The sequence below is a fragment of the Ursus arctos genome, unplaced genomic scaffold (assembly GCF_023065955.2).
Source record: "Ursus arctos isolate Adak ecotype North America unplaced genomic scaffold, UrsArc2.0 scaffold_19, whole genome shotgun sequence".
Lineage (NCBI taxonomy): Eukaryota > Metazoa > Chordata > Mammalia > Carnivora > Ursidae > Ursus > Ursus arctos.
In genome coordinates this window covers 17,857,393-17,875,693 of record NW_026622863.1, presented here as the reverse complement: position 1 = coordinate 17,875,693, position 18,301 = coordinate 17,857,393, and the positions used below count along the sequence as shown (strand labels likewise).

At 36.3% G+C, this 18,301-nt stretch overlaps 1 protein-coding gene across 1 annotated transcript in view; it reads left to right on the top strand.

Annotated features, from left to right (window-relative positions):
- Positions 1-18,301, top strand: part of CDH8 (cadherin 8) — a 355,394-nt gene that overhangs the window by 244,004 nt on the left and 93,089 nt on the right. The window contains exon 10 of the mRNA XM_057314604.1: positions 7,423-7,464. Coding sequence (XP_057170587.1) covers positions 7,423-7,464 — 42 coding nt within the window. The remainder of the gene's footprint in view (positions 1-7,422; positions 7,465-18,301) is intronic.

Below are 18,301 nucleotides of genomic sequence, written 5' to 3'. Positions count from 1 at the left end.
CGATCTACAGTAGAAAAGCCACCTGTTTAGCCCCTAGCCCCATGCCTGGCCCATTGAAGCTGACAAATTAGATAAAATTCATTTGATTATTATTTTTTTATTATGTTCAGTTAGCCACCATCTAGTACATCATTAGTTTTTGATGTAGTGTTCAATGATTCAGTAGTTTCATATAGCACCCAGTGATGATGACGTATCCATTTTTGAATCTCCAGAGGCTATCAAGAACTAATCATGATGGTCAATAATAATAGTTGCTGTTATTAGCGATTAATGAAGGTCTACCTTGTTCTATTAGCTATTTGTTTGGCTCTTACAAACTTTATTTTTATTTCACTTCTGAGGATTCTTCAAAATACACAGAATCCTAATCTATTCTCTAACAGCTTTGAATCATTTTGCAGCCATGCCTCCCTTCTTATTCAGCAAAAGGATTAAAAGCAACTCCCCCCTTCCCTGGAAATCCCCAAACCATTTACTCTATGAATTTTGCTATTTTCCTGAAGTTAAACCCTAGACATAAAAATGGTAAATGATTTTTTCCGCTGTCAGTTGTGCATTCAGATAACACTTGGTTCTGCCTGCACTCTTCCACAGAATTGGAGTTTGGAAGATAAGTATGCAGGAAATCCAGTCAGAGACAATCAGACATTTCCCTTTCAGCTCGAGCTCCCAACAGTATTATTTTACAGCTAATGTGTACTCTGTCGACTTGGAGTCTGTACCCTGTGATGCACATGGAAAGATGGATGGGAGACCTTAGGGTGGAGGAGGAGAACAGGCAGACACTCTACAGTCCCGAAGCCAGAGACTCCTGGGTGGTATATCTGAGGTTCTTATTGTGAGCTTACTGTTCAGATAGTAATATAATCAGAGGTGTCTGAGTGAATAATGATATCTATTCTGACCCTGGCTTGAGTGTATGCAGTTCATGACATTCCCTGTTGTAAGTGGTCAGAAATCAGAATTGGCCCACAGGGGCTGGCCTAACACATGGAAAAAGACTGGACAGTCTAGCACACTGCCTATGAATATAGGCTCTGGAGGGATCCAGACCAGAGGGATCTTTCCTGTTGTCCTTTTATGTCCTAGGCAAGCTCAAATCCTAGATGGGCTACTTAGGCGATGTGTAATTGAGGACAACTTGTTTAACATTCCTGCCCTGGCAGGAAGATGGTGCCCAAATGTTCTCACTCTCCTAGAAATGGAGCTGCATTTTTGATGGAATTACACGTGACAGATACTCAGCAAATACTCTCAGTCACTGCTTCTCAAGCTTTCATGTGTCTTTGAATTACAGGGAGATCCTGCCCAAATGCAGATTTGGATTCTCTAAGTCTGTAGTATAGATTCTGCATTTCTTCTAAGCTTCCGGGTAATGCTGATGCTGCTCAATGGACTTTGAGTAGCAAGCCTCTGTTCAGCTACATTTAACAATTACCACAAAACCCTAAATTAGTGGTTTCTCAAAGTTCAGCTTGCATTCCACGCACCTGGAAAGGTTATGGAACCCCAGATTGTGGGCCCCACGCCAGATGGCTGGACCCCACACTCAGAGTCTCTGATAAATTGGGTGTGAATTGGAGGCTTAGAATTGGGATTTTTCATAAGTCTCCAAGTGACACTTACACTGCAGTGTAGACCGTAAAGTGAAAAATCAATGACTTACACCAGTTCCTCCCCTATGTGAAAACTTAATAGTTTTGAAAATTGTACTTTTTTTTTCAATCTTAGATGATGGATCTATTTTTTTTTATTTTAGATAATTATATATTGGCATGCAATTATAAGAAGAAAATGTGAAGAGTGCCTATGTACGCTTTGTACAATGTCTTCTAATGGTAACATCTAGAACTATAGTATGATATCACAGCCGGGGTATTCACATTGATAGTCTCCCGAACTTATTCATATAGCGCCATTTTTACTTGTACTGTATGCATGTGTGTGTCTGTAATCCTGTCCAGTTTTAACATACGTGTCAGTTCATGTATATACCACCACAGTCAAGATACAGAACAGTTTCATCACGCCCGAAAGGATTTACTGTACTTTAATACAAACCACTTTTTTTACTCTTTTTTTTTTACTCTTACTGTACTTTTATACAAACCACTTCCCTCCGAAGCCACACTCCCCAGCCCTGATTCCTGTCAATCAGGAATCTTCTCTCTAGTTCTATAGTTTTGTCACTTCAAGAATGTTAATGTAAATTGAATCACACAGTAGATAACCACAAGGAAGTTCTTATTATTTTTTTAGTTTAAGATATTTATTTATTGGAAGGAGAGTAAGAGAGAGAGAGAGAGCATGAGCAGGGGGAGAGGGAGAAGTAGACTCCTGCTGAGCAGAGAGCCCGATGTGGGACTGGATCCCAGAACCCTGGGATCATGACCTGAGCCAAATGCAGTCGCTTAACTGACTGAGCAATTGAGGCGTCCCCACGAGAAGGTTTTCAAAGCTTACAAGTGCCTGGGTCTCACCACTATATTCTGTATTATAGCACGAGAGCCATTTATCTGTTTTTTTGTTTGTTTTTTACTGTTATTCTTGGAAAGATGTTTATTTTTATTATGTTCAGTTAGCCACTGTCTAGTATACCATTAGTTTTTGATGTGTTCGGTGATTCATTAGTTGCGTATAACAGCCAGTGCTCATCACAACACGTGCCCTCCTTAGTACCCATCACCCTGTTACCCCATTCCCCCACCCCCCCTTTCCTCTGAAACCTTCTATTTGTTTGCCAGGGTCTATAGTCTCCCATGGTTTGTCTTCCTCTCTGATTTCTCCCCCTTCAATTATCTGTATTTTCAAAAGCTTTCCAATCGAGACTAATATTAAGAGTTCATAATTTCTGTCTCCGAATAAAGGAGGTCTTTAATTTTAAGGACTGTTTACAACAGAGAGGCTTATACAGATCTATTCTCCTTTTCAGTGGCCAAAGACACATATATGACAGAATTGTTTTATTTTGAAGCCTTCTAAAATTAGAAATCTTGTTGGAAATGCAGTTTTTAAATTATTTTTATTTTGTTATATTAGTCACCATACAGTATATCCTTAGTTTTTGATGCAATGTTCCATGATTCATTACTTGCATATTAACACCCAGTGCACCATGCAATACGTGCCCTCCTTAATATCCATCACCGGCCTATCCCAATCCCCCACCCCCCTCCCCTCTGAAGCCCTCAGTTTGTTTCCCAGAGTCCACCGTCTCTCATGGTTCATTCCCCCTTCTGTTTACCCCCCCTTCATTCTTCCCTTCTTTCTCCTACCGATCTTCCTATTTCTTATGCATTTTGATCATTCCTTAAATCTTCAATTTGTTAAAACTAAATCATGTGGGCACTTGGGCTGCTTCCATAATTTGGCTATTGTAAATAATGCTGCCATAAACATAGAGGTGCATGTATCCCTTTGAATTAGTGTGTGTTTTTTGTAGAAATACCCTGTAGTGCAGTTACTGGATTGTAGAGTAGGTCTATTTTTAATTTTTTTTGAGGAACCTCCCTATACTTTTCCACACTGGCTGCACCAGTTTACATCCTCACCAGCAGAGCAAGGGGTTCCTTCTTCTCCACATCCTTGCCAACACTTACTGTGTTTATTTTAGCCATTCTGACAGGTGTGAGGTGGTATCATGGTGGTTTTGATTTGCATTTTCCTGATGATGAGTGATGTGGAGTACCTCTTCATATGAGTGTGGACCATCTGTATGTTTTCTTTGGGAAAATATCTGTTCCTGTCTTCTGCCCATTTTTTAATTGGATCATTTGTGGGTTTGTTGTGTTAAATTGCTTAAGTTCTATGTTGTGTATACATCTATATACATGTTTATGTATTTTTTTGAATATCATGTAAGTAACTTCCCCCATTCCATAGGATGCCTTCTAGTTTTGTTGCTTGTTGCCTTTGCTGTGCAGAAGCTTTTTATTTTGATGCCCCAAAAGTTTACTTTTGGCTTTTGTTTACTTTGGGTGACATATCTAGAAAAATGTTGCTGTAGCCAATGTCAGAGCAATTACTGCCTATGCTCTCTTCTGGGATTTTTATGATTTCAGGTCTCACATTTAGGTCCTTAATCCATTTGGAGTTTCTTTTTGTGTATGGTGTAAGAAAGTGGTCCCCCGGTTTCATTCTTTTGCATGTTGCTGTCCAGTTTTTTCACCATCATTTGTTGAAGAGCCTGTCATTTTCCCATTGCATATTCTTGTCTCTCTCGTCGAAGATGAATTGACCATGGATTCGTGAGGCTTTTTTCTGGGTTCACTATTCTGTTCCATTGATCTAACATGTTTATGTGCCAGTACGGGTTCTGATGACTACAGCTATGGAGTATATCTTGAAATTGGGGATTGTGACACCTTCAGTTTTGTTCTTTTACAAGACTGCTTTGGCTATTTGGGGTCTGGTGTAGTTCGATACAAACTGTAGGATTATTCTGGTTCTGAGAAAAATGCTGTGCATTAAATCCATAGATTGCTTTGGGTAATATGGGTATTTTCACAATATTTGTTGTTAAAATCCATGAACATGGATCTCTCTCCATTTGTGCTATCTTCAATTTCTTCAATGTTTTCTAGTTTTCAGATTTTAGGTCTTTCACCTCCATGATTAGGTTTATTCCTAGGTATTCTATAATTTTTTTGTGATTATAAGTGGGAGTATTTTATTAAGGTCTATTTCTGCCATTTCAGGGTTAGTGTATGGAAATGCTATGGGCTTCTGTATATAGATGTTGCACGCTGGGACCTTAATGAATTCATTTATTCTAGTAGTTTTTTGGTGCAGTGCTGAGGATTCACTATATATAGTGTTCTATCATACGGAAATAATAAAAGTCTTACTTGTCCTTTACTTAGATGCCCTTTTTGTTGTCTGATTGCTGCAGCTAGGACTTCTAGTACTATGTTGAATGGAAGTGGTCAGAGTGAACATCTTTGTCTTGTTCTTGGTCCCAGGGGGAAAAGCTCATGGTTTTTCTCCATCAAGGATGATGTTAGCTGGGGATTTTACATATATGACCTTTAATATTTTGAGGTCTATTCCCTCTAAGCCTACTTTGCTGAGGGTTTTTATCATGAATGGATGTTTTACCCTGTCACCTGCTTTTTCTGCATCTATAGATATGATCATATGGATTTTATTTTCTTATTGATGTCATGTTGTATCACATTGATTTCTTTTGCAAATATTGAGCCACTCTTGCACCCTGGGAATAAATCCTACTTGACCATGGTGAAGGATTTTTTTTTTTTTAATGTATTGCTGGGTTCACTGTGATTGATAGATGCAAAAATCTTCAACAAAATACTATATTCATCAGAGATATTGTCCTGTAGCGGTTTTTAGTAGTGTCTTTATCTGATTTTGGGATCAGATAGAATGAGTTTGGAAATTTTCCTTTTCTATTTTGTGGAATAATTTGAGAATAGTTATTAACTCTTCTTTAAATATTTAGTAGAAATCATCTGGGAAGCCATCTGGTCCTGGACTTCACTTAGGAGTTACTTCCTGCTTTAGTTAGTTTAGTTTATATGTTTCTAGGAATGTGTATGTTTCTTTTAGGTTGTCTGATTTGTTGAGATAATTTCTGATAATCCTTTGTATTTCTGTGGTGTCGGTTATTGTTTCTCCTCTCTCATTTCTGATTTTGTGAGGATCCTCTTGTTTTATTTTTAATGAGTCTGGCTAAAGGTTGATCAATTTTTTATTGATATTTTCAAAGAATCAGCTCCTGGTTTCATTAATCCATTGTATTACTTTTTGGATTCTATTTTATTTCTGCTCTGATCTTTATTACTTCCTTCCTTTTGCTTTTGGGTTTTCTTTTTTCTAGCTCCCTTAGGTATAAGGTTAGGTTGTTAGGGATTTTTCTTGTTGTAAACTTCCCTCTTTTAAAACAGCTATTTCTGCAGCCTGAAGGTTTTGGATCATTGTGTGTCTATTATCACTTTTTTTTTTTTTTATCTCCTCTCTGATTTCTTGGTTGAGTCATACACTGTTTAGTAGAATGTTATTTAACTTCCATGTATTTGTGCATTTCCAGATTTTCTTGTGGTTAATCTCTAGTTTAATAAATGGTGTGATTACCCCCCCCCTTTCTTCCCCTACCGATCTTCCTAGTTCTTATGTTCCATAGATGAGAGAAATCATGGGGGTAATCAGAAGGGGGAATGAAGCATGAGAGAAACAAAGTGAGGGCTTCAGAGGGGAGGTGGGTGGGGGAATGGAATGGACTGGTGATGGGTAGTAAGGAGGGCACGTGTTGCATGGTGCACTGGGTGTTATACGCGACTAATGAAGCATCGAGCTTTACATCGGAAACCAGGGATGTACTGTATGGTGACTAACATAAAAAAAAAAAAATTAAAAAAAATAATAGTGTGAATTGAAAAGATAGATAAGTGGTACAAGTTGGAGGCTTGTTTTGTGGCCTAGGATGTGATCTATTCTGGAGACTGTTGCAGGTGCACTTGGAGAGAATGTGTATTCTGCTGTGAGGATGCAAAGAAAGATCTGAATATATGTCAGATCCATCAGGTCCAATGTGTCATTCAAGGTCCATTACCTTGTTGATTTTCTGTTTGTATAAAGTTTCCTACTAATGCCGTTACTATTGATTGCTTTGCTTTGTCATTAGCTTCTTTATATATTTGGGTGCTCCTATAGTTGCATAAATATTCACAATTGTCTTAAAACATTCATTTAATTTAGGAAAATAAGCATGGGTAAATCATAAATTTGCAGTTTGAAACTGTAGAAAGTTTCCTTTTTTCTACACCTTTCTCTTCTTAAACCTTAGTAATGAGTTCTATCTTTACCATTTTTGAAATTCATCCTAACCCACATTTAGTATTAAACGTATGCAGTGCTTTGATAGTATTTAGGTTCCCTCAGGTAGTTCTGTTTACATTACTTGCAAAAATATGAAAGTAGGATGTCTATTTTAGTTTTAGTAGATAATACTGCCTATTTACCATTTTAGTCCACAAGTTTTAAATTCAGAAGGGGAAGTGTTAAAATTCTTTCAAAATCTGTTACTGCACTATAAATTATCCCCAAACATAGTAGCTTTAAACATTAGCAAGCAATTAATTTCCTCACAAATCTAAGTTGGGCAAGGCAAAATAAGGAAAGCTCATTTCTGATCTGTAGTGTCAATAGAGGTCGTGGCTTGGGCTGGAAGATCCACATGGCTCCCTCAAATAGCTGGGGAACTGATGTTTATTTTGGTTTATCTCAGTGTAGGTTTCTTCAGAGAGTAGTTTGATGCCTGGGGTCTACTCTGTCTAGATTCCAAGAGCAACCATCCCTGGAGTGATGAAGAGTGAAATCTATGTTGTTGTTGTTTTTTTTCTTTTTTAATGCCTTCACACCTTTAATACTGACCAAAGTTTATTGCTTAAACATAAACAGAGCCCAGATTCCGAGGAAGACACTCAAAGAGGAGAATCGCAAGTAAGTTTATGCCATGTTTTAAAACTACCACAAACCACCTTAGATCAGAAGTTACTTAATTCCTATTAAATATATCCGCCTTGGGCTTAAAAACAGATTAGACTTTTGTGAGTCAAAATACTAGAGTAATTCTTCTCTGTTGGAAGACCTGAGAGATATATGAAGGATAAGTTCCACATCTCTGCCATATAATGGTGAAACATAAGGATAATTTCTACAGACACCATTATTCAGATGGAAGTTACATAGAAAATATGTCAACAATTCTTCAGTTCAGTTGGATGTATATCACTGGTTTATTTAGTACTTAAGGACTGATTCTTCAAGACCCTAGGCCCCTCTGAAATTTTTTTTTTATAAAATATTTGCGTTTATAGCTAAGATTTCTTCTCTATCCCCTTCCTGCATATAAATGTTTCAGACTCTAGTAGCCTCTTTTCACCATTTACTGTTTTTTAGTCAAAGGCAACACATTTGAGAACTTTGTCAATTTCTTTCAAATCCGTTTATAATCCACTTCATTAGACTATAGTTACACTCAGAAATCTCTTCAGGATGAGCCCTTACTGACCTTGGGAACCTAGGTAGACTCCTATGGTCAATACTCTTAATAGTCGTAAAAGAGAAAACCTGTAAAACATGCTCTGCTTTTACAATGCTGACAGGTACTTTCATCTCTCTGAAAGTTCCCATGAGGAACTTCACAGATATTTGAGATGTTAACAACAAAAGATCATATTGTCCCATTCTGTAGTGTATTTGTGGAGTGAGAGATCTCTTAATTTAAAAATTATTTTCCTCTGAAGAAGATACAAATGAAAAACAAACAGTTTTGTTTTCAAATCCAATCAACTTGGTTCAAAAGTTCCTCCTTTAGGTAATTTCTCTCCATTTGCATTTTATTTAGGTAGAGAAGCCATGTGCCCCCCCCCCCAAAAAAAAAACAAACAAACACAAAACTTCCTGTACCTGGAATCTCTTAATCAGATTGAAGATATTAAGTACATTTCCTTTTTTCTACATGACCTCCAGGTGACATAGTGAAAAATCTAGCCACTGCGGGCTTCTTTTCTCTGACTTCCAGTAATCCATACCTTGTTTTGTTTACTGGAAGACCTCACCAACAGCCTCCTCACATCCTGTAGTCTTTGAACACTCTCCCTAGGCCCCTTTAGGCTTTCAGTAATGGTCTTCAGTGTCCATCTACCTCTTGTTTGCCAGTTGGTCCCCAGACCAATGCCACGTGGTCTAAGTTTTTATGACTGCAGCACCATGTAAAATCTGTCCTGATTATCTACTTTTACATAAAACAAACAAACAAAAAAATGTAATGGCCTAAAACAACCAACATTTATTTGGCTCAAAGATCAGAAGTTCAGCAAGGCTTGTCAGGGTCAGCAGGTCTCTACAGAATGTCGTACTAGCGGGGATAGCTTGACCATAGCTGACCATCAGCTCCAGAATGGCTCACTCACCTGGCTGGCCAATCGTTAGTTGTCCTCACCTACCTTTCCAAGACGCAGTTTCGTCGTCTTCTTTGCCTGGAGTTTATGTTCCTTCAGTGAGTAACCCAAAAGATAAAGAGCCAGCAGCTTCCACTTCTAATTAGTAATAGATTAGATCTTCAAGGGAAGGGAACATATACCACACCTTGTAATGGAAGGCATGTCAAAGAATTTTAGGGCCATGTTTCCAAATCCACACTGACTTGGACCACACAAAAACATTGCATTATAATACCTATAAGTTAAGTACATTTTAAATCTTAACAGATTAATAAATACTTCCAGTTGAAGTCCAAAAATTTGAGCATTCTAAAAGCTAAGCACTCATCTAGTTTTCATGTTCCTTCATAAACCCCTTAGATAACCTTATCCAAAGATAAAACAAAAAGAACATAAGTCCTTGTTTTAAGGCTGGCCTTTGCAGTCTAAGTAGTGATGTGACCTTGAGATTGTATTACATCCACCGAAGCTCCTTTTATTTTTCTGTAAACGAGGAATGTTAATAACATTTGTCCCACTTACATCGGAGGGAATAGTAGCAGGCAGTAGAGACAACGTATTGGAAATGAAAAAACAGAATGTAGACACTAATGCAGGGTCTATATTTCCTTACAGTAATGCCATTTTAATTTAGAACTCTAAGCTCTCTTATTCGTTACTCAACATAGTGAAGTGCAGGGGTCTGCAGGGGCCCAATTACTGGAAGTATGGTTAAGTGAAGATTTTTTCAGGAAAAGCTGAATTTAGGCAGACAACAAGCTAGAGCTATGTTTGTCAAACTTCCAAGAAACTAAGAATCCCCAGCCCATAGATTCTTACTCACTGGGACATTTTTGGATTCATTTATATGCTTTTTATAAGCACCTCAAATAATTTCAATATGAATGACTTATAGAGCACACTTTGGGAAACATTGTAGAGGGGGGAATGATGAGAAACTAGAACATCAGAAAAAATAGGTTTTTCATTTAACTGATATAGCACATTATGTTAAATATGACACTACCATATAATTGCTATCTTTAGATGAGAATTTTACTCTTGATATTACATATGTAATGCACAATTGCAATAATTTGGCATTGGATAATTATATATTACAGTGAGTGTGTTGCTATTGCCTCCTAAAGTCTAGAAAGGAAATTGTTCTTATAGTGATACTTGGGGATTTCTTTCCTAATAATTTTCTGTGCACTCTTTTAACTGGGAATTTCTTGAAAAGGTTATCAGTGGTCATGGAAAGTTTGCAGAGAGAGGGGACAACAGATGAACTCAGATTTATCGTGAATACTTGGCAGTAGAAACTCTTTTTGGTTATTGGGAAAAGAGAAGAGGCAACTGAGAAAATGTACGAGAAAATCTTGCTTATAGATTTTATGGACTTAAATGTACACTATGTCCTTGTTTTGAGAGAGTGGAAATTACCTGACTTAAAAACCTCTTCAGAAAAATTGTTTTTTGTTGCTTTAAAAGTGTGCATGGATAAAGATAATAGAAATGAAAGAAAAAATCATTAAAATCCATGTAATTTTGCTCATAACCTGGAGACAACATCTCATATATTTCCATTCAGTATTTTTTCTGTAATTTTAACACTTCCTATATGCCATTTATATTGCAATATTCCCCCTGACTATTCCATAAAAAACCTTTAAATGCATTTTATTAATGGCTATATGATATTACTTTGTAGGAAATTATAATATTTAGACTTTTATTAAACATGAGAATAGTTAGAGGTTATTATCTGATTGTCATGTTTAACTAGCATGACAAAAATACGGCACTACCATGAATACACAGAAATAATCAGAATCACATGGATCAACTAATTGTTTTCTGATAGTTCTGGTTATTTTAATTGTGACTCATGATAATTCTAAGTTTAAGCCCAATACTCACCCAATGACAGAATTCGACCTGTAATTTGCACTCTATACTGGGCTTGAGCTTTTCAGAAACCACATCCTCTTACGAACTGAGCCCAACACAAAACTTGACTTCTGAGGAGTTGTATCTCTCACCTTGACCTGAGCTTCTGAATTACTATATTTTACCTTAAGAAAATAATCTGTTCCTGGTAAAAATCTTCCTTTGACTCATCCGTCTGATCATTCAACCATTTACCCCTCTGCTTATTACATTTTTATTTACTATTGATTTAATAAACATTTAATGACTAACAGTTATATACAAAACACAGGGCCATGTTTTGTGGGAAGTGTAGAAGAAATTAGAAACCATTTTATCTTTGAGAAACAAATACTCTTTGAGGAATGCGGAGGAATTTTATATTTGGAAAGAACTAAGTTTGAGGCCATACACCAAGATCCAGAAACGTGAAAAGTAGAGGCAGGGCTCCCAACAAGTCCTATTTGTAGTTTCTACATCTAAGTAGAGTTGTACTGATTTAATTTTCACTATGTGAGCACATGAAGTGTAAGAGATTGTATATACTAACATAAAGTAGGTAACCAGAGAGATGATAGAGACAGGAAAGCCCTTCTTATCATTATTACATTTTCTGTTTACCTTCCAAACTCTTTCTGATGTTGTCCATTTACAACCTATTGCTCACGTTTGGCTCCATGAGCTGAAATTGAAACCATGAAATGAGGTATTTATTTACTGATTATCATTTCAAGGTCAAAAATAGGTTTATTTTATAATGTATATGAACATACCCTCTAAAGGCCTCTTTATGAATAAAACAGTTGCAATAAGGAATTATTCCTTCAGAAATATCCATAAGAATATGTAGCTATGATTTAAATATGAAATGTCTCCTCCACCCCAAAATGACATTGATGCCTTGTTGCTTAGCACACGTCCATCTGACATAGAGTCAGAGTCCTACCTCAGGCCCTTTCCTCAGGACATCTTTTCCCCCTTGCCTTGAATATTCTGTCATTTTTCTTCATTTCCAAGTAGTATGTTCCCTTCAAGGTTCAGAACAAATATTACCTCCTTTTGGCAGCTGTAGATGTTGCTGCAACTATATGGGAGTTCAGAGAAGGCAGTATTGGTCTCGCTTATAAATATACTTATTTGTGTAGGTGCCTTCCATGTAAAATCATCAAGGGCAGAGACTGTATCTTACACTTCCCTGTAATCCTCATAGCATAACAAGTATGACATTATAAATGACTGGCAACTATTTATTGAGTGAAATACTTGTTGGATGCAATGACAAGGTTTTAACCACCTCCGTAAGATATGCTAAATACCAACCAGAAAGAGAAAAATAAATCAACCTATCAAAATTGGGGCAGGGGAAGAAAAAGGGCATAGGCTTCTTATGTTCTGAGGAGGGGATAGAGGCGAAGAAAGGTTTCCTAAGCATATAAAATATCCTCCAAGAACACAGCAGTTGGTTGTATACTTTAGAGTTAATAACCCAAGCCTAATTCTTTGTTAAAACCTAGAGTAGTTTTGCCTTACGTTATCTCAATTCAGTAATCAAGAAAAGGATGTTGCTTACTTCTCTTTGCAGTCTGTCACTATTATGTGTGAGTCTATTACTACCCCTAGGAAAATAATTTTGTTTGCTAACCATCCAGAAATCTGTGATTGAATACTTCCAGACTTGAGCTATGTTCTCCCTTTAGAATCATTGCAATAACTGTTTCCTCTGCCTGGAATATGCATCCTTTTGCTATTGTCATGATAAATTTCAAGTCTTTGCTCTACTAAGCCCTACACTTACACCCCTACCAGTACCACCTTTTGCTTACCCTACTAGGTCTGTTTCATCAGCATTTTATCCTCTCTCTCCTACCATACTCATCATGCTTATTATTCACAAATTCTTTCCCATGAGGAGGTCTTCTGTTAATTATTAACTCCCCAATATCAAAAAAAGTATCTGATAATACTAAGCCTTTAGTAAATATTTATTGAATGAAGGAATAAATGAACTAAGAAAATAGAACTAGACTATTAACATTTGCTACTTGTTTTAAAGAATATTGCCTTAATACCTGATTCTGTTAGATAATTAACTGCTGGTATAATAAGCTTAGTCTTCATGGGCATCCTCAAATATCTGGACTGCAAAGTTTACCACAACTCAGTGTAATTTCATCAACTGTAGTGTGAATCAAGCACAGAAGGAAGAAATGTTGCCTACTACATATGAAAAATGAACATATTAAGGGAGCCTGGCCCTGCATTCTTCTCACTACACTCCCTTTATGCAACTACCCTATAAATCAACTTTTGACTCGTATTCACTGTGTTAATGTCCTGTGCCCATTTGGACCTTTTTAGTACAAGAGGACTCAAAATGTGATAGAATACTCCTACCTGTAAGACCAAAACCATTGGCTTAAAGGAAACTGGATAATCTTTCATCTCTCAGACTTTTTTAAACAGGAGGTAGGGTTATGTGTGGCAAATTATTTTGCCCCAGGTAGTAGAGGAAAATCCTTTCTGCTTTGTAACTCCGTTTCTAACGATGTCAATATCAAGCTCACATTTAAAGCAAACTATTGCATAACTGCAAGAGATACATACTTTGAAATGAAGCATACATGAATTTTAAACCCTGTACTTGATCAGTCTTTAACTGTTTGAGATAGTTTCTCAATACCTTTGTGTTGCCATCTGTAGAATGGATACTGACAGTGCCTGAATAATACACGGTAACTAAACATCTATCATCCTAAGCGTCCTTTTCTCCCTTCACTTTCCCTATTAATTTGAAACTACACTCATTGTTATTCATATGATGAAATGATTTGTTTAACTGCCTTAATACATTAGGCAATTAATTCTTTTTAGTGTTGAGCAAATTCCAACAATTTCCTGAGAAGAAATTATAATGAAGGTTTATGTGCAAGAAATGAAAAGTTACAGAATCTTTTTATTCTCCCATAGGTATAAAAAAAATCACCTGGATAGGCATTATTTGAAATTGCAAAATTCTGAATTGCTCTAAAGCACTTCATTAGAAATATAGATGTTGGGATGAGAAACTACACCATGGAACACATTAGTAGAGTTTGTTTTTTGCTTTTGTTTTGTTTTTGTTTTTTCCAATACAGAATTCTGAAAGCAACATCCTCACCAGTCTAAGGATTCAGTAGGAGAAAGTCCTGAAAAGATGTATAATAAATCAGTCTACGTGATTATGGGGAAAAAGTCATGTGTAGTGCTGTGAATGCACGCCCTGTAATTGCAACGTAGGAGCAAGATGAGATGTAAAGTTATTGTACCAATTCCGAATTTAGTTCACTGAGTCAGATCTTTTTGAATAACTTTATTCTGACTCATGTTTCCCCACATAAATTCAGTAAACAGTAATGTTTACTTTAATTTAATGATTAGAACACATACTAAAACCTACCTCCACATCTCCCATTGGGTACTCCACCTGTGACTGCATACTTGCAGTGGTCAGAAACACACTACTTTGGGAGACTATTTTTTCTCCTGAGTAGCCGTGTTAGAAAGCACTTTCCTACCATGAGCCAAAATGTGCCTCCAGGTATAAACAAGTCTTACTTGCTCCCCTTTTGCCTAGTAAAATGCATAGTTCTTCAAAAAAAAAAAAAAATGTTTATATGACATGCTTTCAGTTCCCTGGAATAAAGGCTATAAAGAAAACTGGAATTAGGCACTGAAGTGCCAGGACCTCAGCAGAATATGAGTGAGGAACAAGGTAACTTGAAAGTTTGGAGCAGAATTCTTTTAAAATCCTGCAGTTGGCTTAGTGTTTTCAAGTATGATTTCATCCAGTCCTCCCAATAACTTCCTCAGATATTATCTTGACTTTAGGGTAACTTACCAGGCACGGTTCTCTAGGCTAGAAGCAGCAGTGAACAAAAAGGACCTAAAATTCCTACCCAGAGAGAATAATCAGAGTTTGCCAAACTGTAATACCTGCTTACTGGTTGGCTTAAAGTGTAAATTACTAACAACAGAGGGGAGAGGAAGACAGATTGTTTCTTCCTAGAAAGAGACCTTCACAGAGAATGTATTGAACATGGCAGGCATGAATGCAGTCTTCCAAAACCTTACCAGATCCATGGTATAGACAGAGGAAGATTCTTAAGTGAGTTTCTCATCATAGTTCTGGAGTCTTTTGACTTTATTATTATTTTTTTTAAATAATAAAAGCCTCTGAGCTCTAAACAGACCGACTGAGTCAAATTCTACCAAAATTTCTGATCTTCATGAGAATTCAAGAAAAACTTCCTACATTTTTTTAAAAGATGATTCAAATGAAGTGAATTTACTATTTTACCCTGAGTTGTAGGTGTCAGTTTGTATAGCCAGAATTCAATAAACTCATTTGTTCCTTCCATAAAATCCAATTAGAAAGAAAATGACATGTTTCCCTCAAAATAGGCTACACCCTAGTCATAGCATCAGTTGGTACATGAACGTAGGACATATTTGACCTTTGGAAGCCATTATTGTGATCATCAGTGTATTCTGTACTCTGCTGAAAGTAGATCGTTTTGTAGCAATCATCAAGAAAAAAAGGAGCCAGTCTCATTTCATTTCCATATTGGAAATGAATTCTAGGATTCAAATTGCTAGATTTGTAGGTAGAGAAAGAATTGATTGAGATGAGAAAGAAGGTCAACACCCCTCTAACTTGATATTACAATCCTCTATATTGTTCGTAAACATAGAGGAAAAGAAGTTGGATGGTAAAATGACACCTAGAAATACTACACACTTCATCTTTCTTTTTTACTTTACCCGGCTCTAAGTTCTTAAATTTCATCTCTAGCTGAGGGCACACCTCTTTTTATGTAGGAATAGAATATGTGTTTTCTGTTTGGTATTTCAAGTGCCTGGAAGAGTACCTTACACTTACAAGGAACACAGACAACGTTTGAAAATAATGATTTTTTACTTTCTCTGTAAGATTGTGTCAAAATGAAAGCATGTTACTAGAGAGTAAGTGTGCACTAAACACATCTTTTATAGGTGATGGTGATGATGAAGACAACATCCTAATGTGACAGGCATAGATCATCGGTAGAGTAGGGATTGGGTTTTCAAGTCAAATTTCATTATCAGATGGCACTAGATAAGGCTTAGGTGAAGAAGACAGAGCTTAGACTTCAAGTGTACACATTTTTCTAAAACTACTGGAGTTGAAAAGTACAGTAAAGTGGTCTTCTCTACTGATTAGTTCATTACTTAATGGGGAAAAATCTACATCAGACTATTTTAAGAGGGATGTTTCAATATATAGGGATAAATGAGGTCGCTTTTTACCCACATTGTTCCAAGACCTGCCTAGTCAGACTGGGCCACGTGGAAGGAGACCACCACAACCAAGTGGATTATTTGCAAGAGCAAGAATGTAGATGCCAACAGTAGAATTTAGCATTTTGCTTACAGTGCATTTCTCTTGCTGGTGTGCTAAGGAAAAAACACTTTTCAAATTTGTCTTTGACCTGATTTGTTAAAAATGGAGGCATTTCTGTAGCACCAAGGCTCTTTGCCATTGTCTATTTATGAACTGCTGGCAAATTTCTTTTTCACTATTTGTAATTATTTTGCCAACATTGAAGACTCTAGTATTAGGGCCTCACTTTGCCCTAGTATTTTGAAATAAGCTTGACACTGTGTCCCTGTCAGTATCTGTGTTCTATATTGCAAATTTTCATGATAGATTTACTGAAGAGTTCATTAACCTTCCTTTATTTTAAAAGTGAGCTTTATGCAACTACTTCCTAATTTTTACCTATAACAAAAAAAAAAAAAAAAAAAAAAAAAAAGACATCCTGAACTGTGTAATGCCATTCTATACAGGTGTTCTACACTACCTCTGCAAATACAATTATTTTAAAACACCCACAATGCTTATTACTTATAGGTTTGCATATTTCTTCCAATATATCATTTTAAGGTTTAATTAAAGAACACCTAGTATTTTGTGTCATCTGTCTGATAAACCTTGATAACAGATGGTTTTATGGATGCAAAAACAATTGGACAAATTGATATATGTATATCTACATTTATATTCACATATTCAAGCCATTTAATATTATCATTTAGATGACACTGGTGGTAGGTTGTACTGTAGTCATTTCAGCCACCTCTGCTACTTATTTATTTTGAATTATGTATTTAACTCTGTATACTAGGTCTTGGTCCACTGTTATAGTATACGTAAAATTTACTGTGGCCGAAGCATAGATTGAGTAAAGGCCATCCCTAGATCACTCTGAGTTTATAGTCAGAGCATTCATTCAAGATATCACCATCTTAATTATACTCTATGAACTCTACCAGTCACTAACTCACAGAAAATTAGGGTCATTTTATAGTAGAGTACTATTTTGCCCATTGTTCAACAACTATGGTGTGACTTAGTTTAATTTTTAGGGGAAAATAATGGACCTAGCACACCTGGGGAAAAACACATATTTTTCTTGTGTCTATGATAGTAGCTGATGTCTGATGACTCTTCCAGTGGTAAGAACTATAAAGTTAGGGGAAACACTATTTGAAGATAACCAGTACTTAAGCCAAGATACCAGAGAAGGAACAAATTGAGGTGACTCCTAAATTTATCTCTACTTATTCCCTTCAGGGCTTTAACTGATTCAACTCACAGAGCGTAGAAACCAAGCAGAAATCAGTGACCTGGAGTTTATGGTGGTTTCATAGGACTGTGGAGATAGAAGAGTTCAAAGTGTCTAGAAAGCAATGGGCCAACATTATAGTGAGAAGGTAATTGAAGAAAAGAATCAGAGCATTATTGGTGACTTTTCCTACAAAGCATTGACCAAATCTTAAGATGTACAGGAATAAGACAAATTGCAACCTATCAGAGGGAATGCACTAAGAATTAAGATCTAAATAAGTACTCTAAGTCACTCAACAAAAAGGATGGGCTCTAGAAGAAAAACCAGAAATTAAATCATCCCCCATTAATTCTGAAATCTAGTCTTGACAGCTTCAAGATCTATACTTACTTCTGTATGAAGAAAAAGCAAACCCTCTCTGAAGATAACACCTTTTCATATCTTCCTAATTTTCAAATTGCCATTTTCTATTCACATCATAGAATTTCCAAAATTCAATTAAATCAGACATGCCATAAAAGGAAATCAAACCACCAAAACTCAGTAAACAGATATAGAAAAATATACAAGTTGTATTGAAATTATCAGATGAAAGCCCAACAATAAATAAATATAGTTAATATGTTCTTTAAAAACCAAGTGAAATGAGTATGAGTCTAAGCAAAGGAAAAGTATAAAGCTTAATAGCACAGAGTATATGGATAGAAATCCAGATTTAGGATGGTAAGATAAAAGAATTCAGGAAAAATCACACACACACACAAAAAATGGGTG